The following is a 13,141-nucleotide window of genomic DNA, read 5'->3' on the forward strand; positions in this document are numbered from 1 at the left end:
GGAAGTGTGTAGAAAAGTACTGAAACGCTATCTTAATACAGTTCTAGGAATATTATAACAGCCCAAAGAGCAATTGCTTCTCTTCGGTCTGACGTCCGAAAAGGGATCGTTGATCTAACTGTTATCGCTTTTCCGATGCCCGGCCGCAACCAGTTGCCACGTCGTACTCAGGAATACCCGCTTGCACTGCACAAAGCGTTTAACACCACCTATGGTAGGGCAGCGTACAATTCTAATAAGACGGAGCTCTGTTCAGCTGCCTAAGAGCTGGTGATTACAGAGGTGGCTTTGGGGGTATGATGTGGTAAAAACGCGCAAGTGCACAGAGAAGGGTTCCAGGGGTCTTGATGCAGTAGAGTCAATAGGGTTAGGATTGGGATGAGATTTCGGATGCGTAAAAGAGGTAGATCGTCGTGTGGAGTAGGTTGATGGATGTGTGAGAGTGTGGTGAGGATTGTTATAGGGCAGTTAGGAGAGACTCGAGCTAATGTCAGCAACTAACAATCCAACTGGACTGAGCTACGACACAGCTGAGGAGACAGACGAGAGAAGAGTGAGTGAGTAAAGACCAGCTTGAGTCTGGCTTGTTATTGAGCAGTACAAGCTCCTTATATACATGTCAGACTCTATACATAGAATATACTACGAATATACAGAGGCGTATAGAAAGTAAAGGAATACTGTGGAATCCAGGAGAACCATCCAGAGTATGTAATATTCATGACACTAGTTAGCACTGGACTCTTAGACTGGGAGGACGGCATTTGCAAGGAAAGTTTGTCAGTAGTGTACCTCCCGTAGTCGTACAAGCAGTCGGTGAAGTGCTTTGTCACGCTGTCTTCGGTAGGCTGGCTCATAAGGATGTAGGAGTCGAACAGCGTACCTCTCATCAATCTGACAAGTCAAGCTGGAAGGGATACGACCCGCCCAGGCTGACTGTGATCTCACTCGCAGGGGAGGCAGTACGTTTCTCGGCAAGCGACGCCGTGGACGAGGAAGCAAGCGGCATGACAGGTGCGATCGAGAGGCCAGTGGAACACATGTGCGGACTTGAGGCTCTTCTAGTTTATTTATTGCAGAGCCTGCGACTTGCAGCACCTGCTTTATACGTATAGAACTGTGCGCGCCCGCTTTGCTGGCAGTCTGTCATGTATATCGTCCATTGACGATAAGTGCTTGGTCAGGATTTATTGATAAGAGTGGCGGCAAGCCAGTCCTCGCAGCAGCGGGTCGGCACCGAGAACCAAGCGTTTATTACGCAAATCAGGTACGATGGACAGTCGACCCTGCTATTTTACAGGGACAAAATTACCACCACAGCAAGCGCTGAGACGCTGGTCGTCACGAATGGCTCACTGCTGCCGATTCGGACGTTAGTTGGTTACTAGCCATGCGCCTGAACGACGCCCACGCAGTTGCCGTCGATATAGCGAGGCATAAACAATCAGACAGTGGTTCGCACGTATGAGATAATCTTCAAGGGATATCAGAATGCAGAGGCGAGGAGCGGGCAACGTTTGTGGGGGACGCGGTGCCTAGGTCCCAGCCACGGCGGCGGCCTTCCATTGCAAAATTCGGAAGCCAGCTCACGTTTTAAGAGAGATCAGTGACATCACCTTCGTGCAGAACATGGTATGGAAGAATTTTCATTTCCGCCAGCATGGAAGACGAGCACGCATGGCTCTAGACGGGAGACGCAACAGCTATGCTTAGCTTTTGTGCACAGCGCTTATGAATGCATCGCCACGTCCGGAAATGCGCGACAATATACAGAGGTGAACGGGACGCCAAGCAGCTGAGCAGATGTGAGGAGTGGGTGCCTTGAACTATCGCTTGCCGTTACAAGCTGAGGGAGCATCCCGGATACCTGCGTCAGCTAGGACGTGTCAGAAACTTCTCTTCGGCCACGTTTTCGCGCTCATCGCTCTGTACACACGATGCACGGACATGATAACGTGCGCTGTACCCACGACAGGGGGTGCCAGAAGAGCTGAGAAGAGCGGGCTTGAGGACGCCGCGTTAGTGATATCGCGATATACAATTGCAACAGCGCCGATCGTCGAGCAGTGGCGGACACGGTACCTTTACGTGAGGGCTTGTTGGCTAGACCTAGGAATGAAGATTTGCAGCTACACAAAGCAAGCAGAAGCAGTATATTGGAAAGCTTCGCACATACCACTGCTGGCGAGGGTCCCGGCGCCTCGATAGGCTTTGCTTCTGGGTGCAGAAATCGGTGATAACTGCCCGTTCGGATAAATCTAGCCGATCCGGCTCTGTCGATAAAGGTTTCAGCCTCGCGATGCACTGTAATGCGCGACATGCCGGCCATTCTCGGAGATGCGGGCAATCGCATTGGCTGACCAGAGGCAGTTATGCTGGTTTTATGGGAAGATCGTGCGTTGTTGACAGCTCGACAGTGCAGCACACGTATCGAGCATTCTACCGATGCCACAGCCTATTGATATTCGACAGCCCAGTGAGACAGGTTACGGCAGTTAAGGGGTACATCGAAGTTGCGGCAGATGGTGACGAGCGTGCGTGGGAGCGTCATGGCCCACTGTCAACCTCAATAAGATTTAGAGACTAAATTCGAGAGTGAAGAGACGCACCAATGGCGTCCAAGCTCTCTGGAGGCGGAGATCAAAAAAGAAGCCGCGTAGTGCCCCCGGCATAATCCGCCGGCCTTTCTCCTTGTGCCAGAGTCTAGAGCACACCTCCACCGAACGTCCTAGAGCGGCTTGTCGCGCACTGGATGCGCGGTCAGTGGAGCCCAATACGAAGCGGAACCGAGAGAACCAATCTGTGCTCCCAGGGCAAACCTTGGCATTAGACAGGAGCACGCTGCGATAGACTTCGCTGTCACTCCGCCGGTGTCGGACTAATCATCGATCCTTCGTCCCTGTGTATGACATGGAAGAGGCAGGGCGACGATTGAACGGGCTCCCAGGCGGCCAAAACCAACGTTCCAGTCTGGAACGCGAGGAGAGACGAGTGTTACCCAGTAAAGGACTCGACCCTGTCTTGCACTCTCGGCTGCCATCTTACACATCTTGCCGTGCACATGGTACAATCCTGTATTCATTGCAAGTCGCGTCAGAAAGGACATCCAGCCGAGCGCCGTCACCAATGCCGTGCAGGTATTGCGTTCATGCATGCCTGGAAGTGTCGGAGGCGGACGAACGACAGGGACTGGAGAGAAGTGCATGTCTGCTTAATTCAGTAGCTGCATAGGGCAACATGGTAATGCCACGATATATACCTTTTGCGCCAGGCATATATAAGGTAGAGCCGCGAGCCACGGTCTTCTACAGCAAACTGCTCAGCCTCCACTCGACACACTCTCCGGCCTCCACTCACCTAGAGCCCCATCGAAGATGTACTTCCTCACCGCTGTCCTCCCTCTCTTCGCCGCTTTGGCCCCCGTATTCAGCGCACCGTTGACAGAGAGTCCCTTCATGGGCACCATTGCGACACCTGCTTCGAATACCCCTCTTTCTGCCAACACCGCTTTCCCCTTCGGCTACAATGTCGACAACTGGTGCGAGGAGGGCTACAACAACTTCAAGGTCTTCCTCACGGAAACCGCACCTACCATCGACGACGTCGACAGCACAGGTGACATCCAGAATGCGCTCTATTCATTCGGCCAGTTCACTGTTGCCAACTTTGGTGAGCGCAGTCTCAACAAGATAATTTCGGCCATTAACCTACTTTATAACGCAGGCCTGCCACCATCCGGCACGCCGCCCCCGAGTTCGCTCGTGGTGCCTGATATTGGAGCTGAGGGCCCGGGCTTCCTGGCCGTCGTTCAGATCTTCACCAGCTGTCCTGTGAGTCGAGCAAGCTAAAACTTGAGCTGTAGAACCAACTAACAGGGGGATAGGGAGACGTCACTCAGGAGATCGGAATTGCCTCTGTCCTCGTGAGCATGCAGTAAACATGAACGTTACTGTGGGAGTAGAGTGCGCGTATGGAACCTGTATAAAGCGGGGCACTATCGGACATGCAGCGGCCCATATGTTCCTTGGACATTATTTTGCTTACTCGTCATGTATCCGGGGTGATAATAGGTTGGATTAGACCGCGGACACTGGAATAGATCAGAGCTGTACCGTTGATGCCATTGATTCGCGGACATGTAAACACGGACCGGATATAAAAAATCTCCGACGTTCTCCGACAACGACGTGTTTTGTGTTTTGTATAAGCATTGTACGCAAGTATGTCCGACAGCGAACAGTGCGAACTGCAACGCAGTCGCTTGTCGACCACAGGGATTACCACTCAATTAGAATCTGTGCCGGTCATATATGTTATAATCAAAAACAAAGTAGGGAAAAGGGTCGCAAAGGCGGGAACTTATCAGATACTATGGAGATAAGGGAGAAGTCTCGCTTTGACCGACCAGTGGGATCATCGCTCATTGCGAGGCTTCCTTTCAGCCCGGGGTAACTTCGCTATGCGCTTCATAAAGTCAGGGAAAAAATCCGTATTGATTCCAGGTTTCAGATGAGACCAGGACACGAGGATGGCAGGTCGCAGCAGGACAGCGCCGGCGGGCGCTTGTACAAAGGCTTCGTGGCGTTAGTGACCCCGAAACGGTGCTCACGTGAAGCGTTCGGGGTCCGGATTCCCAAGCGCGTCCTGGACGCGGTTGACTTTCAAGTTTCCCCCTCGACTTTCATACGCGTCTTCTTCCATCAACACTTAGATCCAGCCTCCAGGGATGAAAGTTACGATAAAAAACTGGCACGCAATCGCCCAATGGCGGTGGGATATTGGCTCAAATGAGGTGGACGACGAGGGCGACGTCTGTGGTATTTGCCGTGTGCCTTATGAAGGGTGCTGTCCTTCGTGCAAGATGCCTGGAGATGACTGTCCTCTAAGTGAGCATATCGCTCCCTGCCAGATTTTTTCTCATGTATTGAGATAGTTTGGGGCGAATGCAGCCATGTCTTCCACATGCATTGCCTGTTGAAGTGGCTCGGGACAGCCGCTTCAAAACAACAGTGTCCCATGGATCGTAGACCCTGGGGTGAGAGTATAGTATCATCATAGCTTCCCTATGCTAAACCGTACCCCTGTCTAGTGACCGCCGAGCGAAAAATTGACGCAAATCAGGCTGCTTCGATCGCACAATGACGGACGCCTTCTCGTACACCCCTCGCCCTCCCCGTGTATCAATAGCATGGATTTGTAATGCAACAGTGAAGATGGATGTGTCAATATATTTCCAGGGACCCCGATCAGTATGCAAGTTTCCATAGTCTGCTTCAGTAAATGACATAGAACCAGGATTTGTACACTGTACGGCTTCGCAAGCTATGACAGGTTTGGTGATTTTAGCACTGGATCGTTTACACTGTATATAATCCTGGTTGGTTGTAACATGTTCTCTTTGATGAAGCGACCGTCTGCGGCGAACAGGGCTGTTGAAGAACTCTCAGAGAATAGAGATGATGACGTACTTGGTGCATCGTTCTCTGTTGCCCTCCACTCCGCTTCCTGCAAATCCTTCGCGACACCACTGATGACATGCCGTTTTACTAGCCGCGCCTTGGCTTCATTCTCACCAATCTCCACCCACCACCTCTCATCTAACGATTGGGCTGCCTCGGCCCATGGCTCGATGTCAAGGAACGTGTACAATCCCTCAATGATAACGATCCTATGTTTGGGCTGGATGCTGACCGCGCCGGGTGTTGGGTCCTTGAGCTCGTGGGAGAATGAGGGTGCATAGATAACTGCTTCTCGTCCCCCGGCAGCCGAAGTCAAGATATTCAGCGGCACTCGCAGCTCTCGCACGAACTCGACATAAGACTGGCCATCGAAAGTCCAGTGAGCACCGCGCCTATCATGAGCTAGTTTCGCGTCTGGGAACTGGTCGAGCTGTGCGCGTGTTAGGTGCCAGCCGTCTAGGCCAATGAGGACCACAGCATCCTGGTCTGGGGTCCCGCATAGCAAAGCGTTTGCGCGGTCGGCGAGCATCTGCGACAAGGTGGACTTTCCAGATGCTGGAACTCCAGCGATTCCGACGATCAGTCGGCTGGTAGCTGACATCCTGAACATCGTATGAGGCCGACGTAGCTCTTGAGTCAGCGTGGGGCGTGCCGATGCAGGCAGAGGTTCACGAACGTCGCGAGTTGCGCCAGCAGGAACTGGGCAAGTTCCGAGGCAACCTGGTCCATGACAGTGATTCTCTGAGGTCGAGGATGGTAAGTTTGGGGTCCAGAGTCGTTTCTGGGGCCTGGGCACTGTCTCCCCGGCGCCCGGTCCGCTACGTCAGATCACATGATTGTGTTATATGGGCGCTAAAGCTTACTGTATGACGCGCGCGTTTCGGGTCGTCTGAGCAGTCAATCCCATACGCATTCGTGCCTCTTGCCTCTTACCTCCATTCTGTCCCCATTTCGGCCCCGTGTGACGACTTGCCTGACCTGTCGAAACATATCCTCAAATCGATCCTCGCCTGTGCTCCGTTCTTTTTAATAACAATGGCTTCTTCTAGCCATCATACTGGAAAGACCCTAAAGCGAGCCAACCCATCGACCATTCAGGACAAATTTCTTGTAGGCTATCAAGGCTGGTTTACCTGTCCAGGCGACGGAAAACCTCTCGATCCGCACCATCATGGCTGGCTGCACTGGTTCACCTACCCAATCCCTGACGGCGGACGGCCCAACACCGATCTCTGGCCGGACGTCTCAGAGTACTCCCCGTCCGAGCTGTTCCCTGCCCCAGGCCTGAAGTACCCAAATGGGGAGCAAGCTTTCCTCTTCTCATCACGAAACGCGCGTACCGTCGAACGCCACTTTCACTGGATGGCTCTCCACGGCGTGGACGGGGCATTCCTACAACGTTTCCTCGGCCAGTGCGACCTCGAGCAGGGAAACCAGGCGATCCGAGACCAGCGGGACGAAGTAGGTGACCTCGTTAGACAGGCTGCAGAGAAAGAGGACAGGGTGTTTGCTATAATGTACGTCCGCTTCCTGCGCTTCTGGTGTGGAAATAGACGCATAAATGCAGGTACGACATGGCGGGCGTTTCTCCTGACCGCATACAACGCATCATCGAAAAGGACTGGATACACCTCGTTCGGGAACAGCGGGTGCTCGATAGCCCGAGCTACCTCAAGGAGAGGGGTAAGCCGGTCGTGACCCTATGGGGATTTGGCATGAACGACCAGAACCACGACCCTGCGACTGTGCGGGCTGTAACAGACTTCATCCGAAATAACACGCCTGGCGGCGCATACATCATGGGTGGTAGTCCTGCCCACTGGCGCACCTCCACCAGCGACGCGGATCGTAACCCCGAATTCGTCAATGTTTGGCTCGAGTGCTTCGATGCGATATCCCCATGGACTGTTGGGAGATATGGAGATCCAGATGGCACAGATTGGTTTGCTGAGCACAATGTCAAAGGCGATGTCGAGTTGATCAAGAAGAGAAACGAGGAATTCGAACAAGGCGTTCCGAATCGAAGACACATCGATTATGTCCCGGTAATATTGCCAGGAGGTTCGGTAAGTCCGTCTCGTATTACTTGATGGAGCACATAGTGAATGCTCCGCTTAGGGCTTCAACCTGTCTGAGGGACATTGGAGCTGGAATGGGATCAAGCGACTCGGAGGTCGCTTCCTCTGGAGACAGCTATGGAACTTAAAGCGGCAGGGCGTGCGCACAATATATGGCGCGATGTGGGACGAGTACGTCTTTTGGTCAATCTATCTCACCAGTCGTCGTGCTCACCAAACGACAAGGTACGACGAAGGCACTGCTTTTATGCCTGTAGTCTCTAAGAAGCGACAAGTGCCAGTACATAACAAGTATAACTTCATGGCTCTTGATGAAGATGGCTACGACCTCCCTTCAGACTGGTACATGCGCATCGCAGGATTCATCGCTGAGAGCTTGCGTGGCGAACGGCTCGTGCACGAGACCTTTCCATCGAAGGAGCTTGATGACTACTGGTCAACACGTCCCCGCTACGAGGAGAAGACGGATACATATGCGTCTGGATCTGGAGAGAAGAATCAATCTTGGGAAGAGTGGCAGAAAGTCAAAGGCGCGGGAAGTGGCGCAAACGAACCGCCACCTCCACCATATACGCTGGAAGTGGAAGAACCGGCGGTTCCTCCTAGGCCGGCTGAAGCGGGCCCCTCAACTTCTGGCCCTCCTCCGATCGCTCCTCGACCAGCTGACCCTACACAATATACGTCTCCCCCGCCAATAGGTCCTCGACCTGCAGCAGCAGCAGCAGCAGCCGTAGGCGTTATCGGTGCACTGAACGCATCGCCTAGTCGCTCACCAGAACGGCCACCTGTGCCTCTCACCTCACGCCCATCGATATCGCATCCACACGCCTCGAAACCATTAGGCAGCGCACCACCGCCTATTCCAGCCGGCTCGCGTCCTCAGCCGCCTCCCGCCGCTCCTCGTCCGTCTTCCGACGTCTCAGGGCTCGCAGATGATTTCAACCGGACACACATCTCTCTCCCCGCATCTCCGCACAGGGACCGGCCACCTCAGCATCCTGCGCGTCCGTCCTCGCGCCCGACGTCTCCGCCTCGCCCGGCGTCGACCTGCTCAAACCCACCCTTCCCAGACTATGCCCCGACTTCGCACACTCCGCCTGCCGAACCACAGCGCCAAGACTCCTCATCTTCGACGACCTTCCCCGAGCCGGCCGCGTCTTCTCCGGGACCTTGGTCCCAGGCCGCGTGGCCCCCACCCGAGTGGGATGCACCCGCACAAGCACCTGCGCCCGCGTCGCCGACGCTCAACGTGCCGTATACGCCCTATCAACCACATCAGCATCGGTCGCACAGCCCACAGTCTCCTCATGCGCATGGGCAGCACCACCAGCACCAGTCAAGTTATGGCCCGGCGTACCCCGCCGCGTCGACCTCGCCGCCGCCGCCTCCGCGCCCGTCCTCGGGGTACGGGTACGGCCCAACGCCCGCGGAGCCCGGTTTCGCGTTCCCGCAGGCACAGACATCGTACCCTCCAGCGGAGCCGTACGGCGGCGGCGGCGGCGGAGGGTATGGCCCGCCGCAGCCGCAGCCGTATGCGCCCTATGGAGGACAGCAGCAGTATCCGTATCCGCCGTATGGGCAACAAGGCTATGGTGCGTCTTTCGTTCGTTTTCAGACGTTAAGTGTGCAGGACTGACGAGAACGCGCAGGAGGATACCCCGCGAGCTCGTATGGCCCACCTCCGACAAGTCCGGCTGGAGGCGCACCAAGCTTTCCGCCGCCGCCTACGCACCCGCCGACGGGATGGTCGAGCTACCCTGGGCAACAGCAACAGCCGCAGCAGGGGCGTCCGCCGGGAAACAGCGGGAACAGCGGCGGCGGATCAAGCGGACTCGGACGTATTAGTAGCCTCAAGCAGAGTGAGTGCTGCCGCGTCGTGTAAATGGGGACTGGCGTTAACGTGACTTTTGTCGATGGCGTGGTAGGCGGACTTTCGACGGGCGAGAAGCTGCTCAGTAAGTTCACGAAGCGGTAGGGGCGACATTGTTTGAGTAGAGAGGGTCTGTCTTTCTTTGACTAGTATGCTGTCGCGCGCTACGGACTAGATTCAGTTTTACCTCTAGATGCGAATTCTTGCTCTCACAAATGTGTATCATGTAGCTTGGAACTGTTTGTCCACAATATTGCGCTTCCTACCATCCACGGAATGCGTCCGTCCAGCTCCAAAGACCTCTGGATACCAAGACAAAACAGGTGTAAGTACCGGCAGGGGATAGAAATAATTGACACATAGAAAAGCAAGTACTGCGTCGTTACGAGCAAATACAATAGTAATATACGTTACAAGCAACAATAAAGGGCACCAAGAATATTGTAGGATGGAAGAACGAAGCAATATGTGCATTGCGCAGAGCGTAAATACCGAGTCATGAAAGCGGGACATCTCTAAGTCGAGTCGGTTCGTGGGTATCTGCGCGCGCCTTGGGTGAGCACACGCAGACCTCAACCACACAGCCATCCGCACTCACAGGTAGCAAAAAACAACCAAACAGGAACCCTGCGCCTCAGATCACGAGCATGCGTACGCCCATCGCGCCGAGGCTCTCGGGCTCGAGGAGTGCAGGCCCAGGGAGGCGCCCCTTCCAGCCACTTGGGTGGTACAGCCGGCGGCCCTCGCTCGCCGAGTAGCGCACGAAGCTGTTGCGCTCCTCCCCGGCCGCGCTGTGCGGCGCGACGGGCGGCAGCGGCACCGGCGTCGCCTTCGCGTACGGCGTCAGGTTGAACGCGCGCAGACTCTCCGGCACCCACAGCGTCGGCGATGGCGCGCGCCGCCGCCGTTTCGGGCGGGGCGCCGCGACGGCGGCTGGTGCAGGCGTGCTGCTACCGCTGCTATTGCTGCCGGATGCGGCGTCGCTTGGGGGACTCGAGGCCCGCCGCTTGCGGCTCCGCGGTGCGGCATCTGCGGGAGAAGAAGTGGAGGCAGAGGAGGAGGAGGAGGAGGGCCCTGCCGCGGCGGTCGCGGGCTCGCGTGCCGAGGCGGGGGCCTGTTCGGGTGCGGTCCCGCCGGACGCGTCGCTTCCCTCCGGGGTGCCCGACGGAGCCGAGGGTGCCTGTTCTGGTTGGACGCACCGGCGGGAGTGCCGCCGCAGGTTGGACGCGACGCTGAAGCGGCGCTGGCAGCCGGCGCATTGGTACGCTGCGCAGAAAGGCGGGGCGGGTCAGAACGTGCTCCGGGAACAAGTGTAAAAAAAAACAGATGCTGACGTTTCTCGCCCGTGTGTACGAGTAGGTGCTGCAGTACGGAACGCAACAGCCAATAGTCAGCCACACAGCGCAAAACATGATCGACGCGAACTTGCCTTTCTGAGCGTGCATGGTCTGGCAGAGCGGTTAGTTGAGGGAGGAAAGCAAAAAGCGCGAGACTGTGGGGCACCCACCGATCAAACGACTTGTGGCACATGATACACGCGTGCCGTTTTGGCGTCGCGTAGCTCCGCGCAGGCTGTTGCTCTTCTGCTACTTCATCCTGTTCTTGCTCGCTTGAACCCGGGCTCGTCGATCGATGTGATTCTTCTGGGGCTGCTGGAACCGCCGGGAGAACTGGTAGCACGGGCTGCTGAGGCGGCGGGGCAGCATGGGGGTCGTAGGGCTGGGGGTTTGGCTGCGAGTGCACGCGTGGGGCGGATGGGATGGCCATGAAGGGCACGGGATAGTGCGCGCTGTAGAGGTGGAATGCGTACGGGGGGTACCTCGGCTGAGCGTTGGCAGACACAGAGGCAATCGAGTTCGTTGGCACTGGTGGCTGGCTGAGCTGAGTTTTATAGCGAGCCGCATATTGCGGCGCATCATCGTGCGCCAGGCTGGAGGCGAAGAGCGACGGAGGTACCCACACAGATGAGGAAGTCGCGCTACCGAGCGAGGGCGGGCTCGTGCTCGCGCCTGCGGGGGCGGTTCCGGTGGCGCCGCCGTAGCAGAGGCTGCTGACTGAACTGACGGTGTTCATCCTGTGTGGCTGGCTGCTCGTGGTGGACCCTGGCGGACCGCAGGCGGTGTGATCGTAGAGGGAGGAGGATCCGACCAGGAAGCTACTGGAGCCCGCGGCAAAGTACGCTACTGCCGCTGAATAGTGATTCATCGCCACTCGGGGGGATCGTTTCGCCGGGCTGTCGCGCACTTGTGGACGATGGAGGCCAGGGATCGGACGCACGCAGGATGCAGGGGGACGGGAGGTCAGGGACGGGAGGTTGGCATCGCGGGTGTGTGGTGGGTCGGAGTGTTATATGCATAGCGCCATGGCGAGGCTCGAAAGTTTGGTGTCGCGAGGGCGGTAACGGCGGGCAACCTTACGTAGCCAGACGCAGGGAAGGCTTGTCCATGGCCCGGATCGTGGCATGCCTTGACTCGCCACGCCATCTGTCTCCCCTGCGTACCTCGCCGTCGTTCTCATCTCAGTCGCGGCTCAAGCTCAGCCCTTCACATTGCTCTAATTTTTCTTTCTCATCCTGCCATCGAACAGACGACAGCCCCGTCGGACAGCGGCCAGAGCAGTCTCCCCGGTCGCTCGCACCAGCCTGAGTGCCGGACCCGGTCCTGAAGCGACGATCGTCCCAAAGCGTCCGACCAGATGGGCGAGTGTGTTTTGTTATCGCGCCCACGACACTCATGGTTCGCCGTGGGACGCGGCTGTGTCTGATCAGAGTGCTCCAGACTGCCCAGGCCTCCATGTCGCAACAGCAGGCCTCCTTCCAACGGCCTCACTTGCGTATTTCTCCTCTCTTCACGACCGTACATGAACCACACGTGCTTGGACTCATTATGCCGCAGCGCGGAGCGTGCGTGCGAGCCTCATCCACTCGATCGTCCGTCCCAAGGTTCGTACGCCACGCCCTCCTGAGACGCGGGTGCTTTGCGTGACAGAGCGTGGAGAGCGCTTTACGTGTACAGCTTCCGCGTGTTGTCGAACCCATACTAGGTCCCCTCGCCTCTATCTATCGACTGCGCCGCTGTCTGGCTCTTCGCGGAATTCTCGGTCCTAGCCAGGTCTGTGCGCCAGGGGCTTTATCATTGCATCCATCGTAGCCCGCCGACGGAAAATTGCTGGGTAAGCACCCGAGGAGCTTTGATCCGCGTTGTAAGTGATAATACATCGCTGGATCTTCCCCTCCACGGCCGCATCACCCAACCTTTTTCTGGAGACGCACGAATAGAAATAACTAGGCGTTGTGAGCGACCGTCTCGGACTCCGTTCGTAAGGCTCACGCCACAAGACGGGGGCGCACACCCCGCCGCCCCGCCCCTCAACGTTCGACCCCACAATTTGTCGGGCCATCGTAGGTTAGCGTCATTGGACTCCGCTGCCCAATTCTCCGTGACGCGCGGTCGCGTCCAATGACACAGATATTTTCGCTCGCGGTGTTTGAATTATGGCAGCGCGACTGCTCGAGCCTCGATAAATTGTTTGCCGGCTATTGCGACAGGCGTACCGAGGCACCGGGATCCTACTCTTATCTTTGTTTTTAGGTACGATATTTAACTTTTTGGCCTAGGGGAAATCAGAGACGCGCAGCATGCAGCAGATTGATTAGAATGCAGCCCCGGCCGAGCGGCACTGCGGAAACAGTCGGTAGTGTCCAACTTCAGCTTTGAAGCTTGAGCTCGAGGCTT

At 56.4% G+C, this 13,141-nt stretch overlaps 5 protein-coding genes across 5 annotated transcripts; 3 read left to right on the forward strand and 2 right to left on the reverse strand.

The window, feature by feature from the left end:
- Positions 1-3,067: 3,067 nt before the first annotated feature.
- Positions 3,068-4,522, forward strand: PHACADRAFT_246750 (uncharacterized protein). Its single transcript, XM_007390068.1, has 3 exons — positions 3,068-3,669; positions 3,724-3,830; positions 3,884-4,522. Exons 1-3 carry the CDS (start codon positions 3,375-3,377, stop codon positions 3,935-3,937), a joined length of 456 nt encoding a protein of 151 aa, XP_007390130.1. The 5' UTR covers positions 3,068-3,374; the 3' UTR covers positions 3,938-4,522.
- Positions 4,523-4,674: 152 nt separating this feature from the next.
- On the forward strand, positions 4,675-5,058 carry PHACADRAFT_133362 (uncharacterized protein; the record flags this gene model as incomplete). The annotated part of the gene is made up of 2 exons (XM_007390069.1): positions 4,675-4,886; positions 4,934-5,058. Exons 1-2 carry the CDS (start codon positions 4,727-4,729, stop codon positions 5,056-5,058), a joined length of 285 nt encoding a protein of 94 aa, XP_007390131.1. The 5' UTR covers positions 4,675-4,726.
- A 10-nt stretch (positions 5,059-5,068) lies between these two features.
- PHACADRAFT_246752 (uncharacterized protein) lies at positions 5,069-6,213 on the reverse strand. The gene has a single exon (XM_007390070.1). The coding sequence runs from the start codon at positions 6,058-6,060 to the stop codon at positions 5,323-5,325; it is 738 nt and encodes a 245-aa protein (XP_007390132.1). The 5' UTR covers positions 6,061-6,213; the 3' UTR covers positions 5,069-5,322.
- A 211-nt stretch (positions 6,214-6,424) lies between these two features.
- Positions 6,425-9,670, forward strand: PHACADRAFT_246753 (uncharacterized protein). Its single transcript, XM_007390071.1, has 6 exons — positions 6,425-6,976; positions 7,027-7,525; positions 7,578-7,708; positions 7,763-9,129; positions 9,187-9,396; positions 9,463-9,670. Exons 1-6 carry the CDS (start codon positions 6,495-6,497, stop codon positions 9,510-9,512), a joined length of 2,739 nt encoding a protein of 912 aa, XP_007390133.1. The 5' UTR covers positions 6,425-6,494; the 3' UTR covers positions 9,513-9,670.
- An 82-nt stretch (positions 9,671-9,752) lies between these two features.
- Positions 9,753-11,693, reverse strand: PHACADRAFT_179884 (uncharacterized protein). The gene is made up of 4 exons (XM_007390072.1): positions 10,915-11,693; positions 10,837-10,855; positions 10,742-10,769; positions 9,753-10,673 (listed from the first exon to the last, which is right to left on the reverse strand). Exons 1-4 carry the CDS (start codon positions 11,610-11,612, stop codon positions 10,042-10,044), a joined length of 1,377 nt encoding a protein of 458 aa, XP_007390134.1. The 5' UTR covers positions 11,613-11,693; the 3' UTR covers positions 9,753-10,041.
- Positions 11,694-13,141: the final 1,448 nt, after the last annotated feature.

Source organism: Phanerochaete carnosa (genome assembly GCF_000300595.1).
Source record: "Phanerochaete carnosa HHB-10118-sp unplaced genomic scaffold PHACAscaffold_1, whole genome shotgun sequence".
NCBI classification, from domain to species: domain Eukaryota; kingdom Fungi; phylum Basidiomycota; class Agaricomycetes; order Polyporales; family Phanerochaetaceae; genus Phanerochaete; species Phanerochaete carnosa.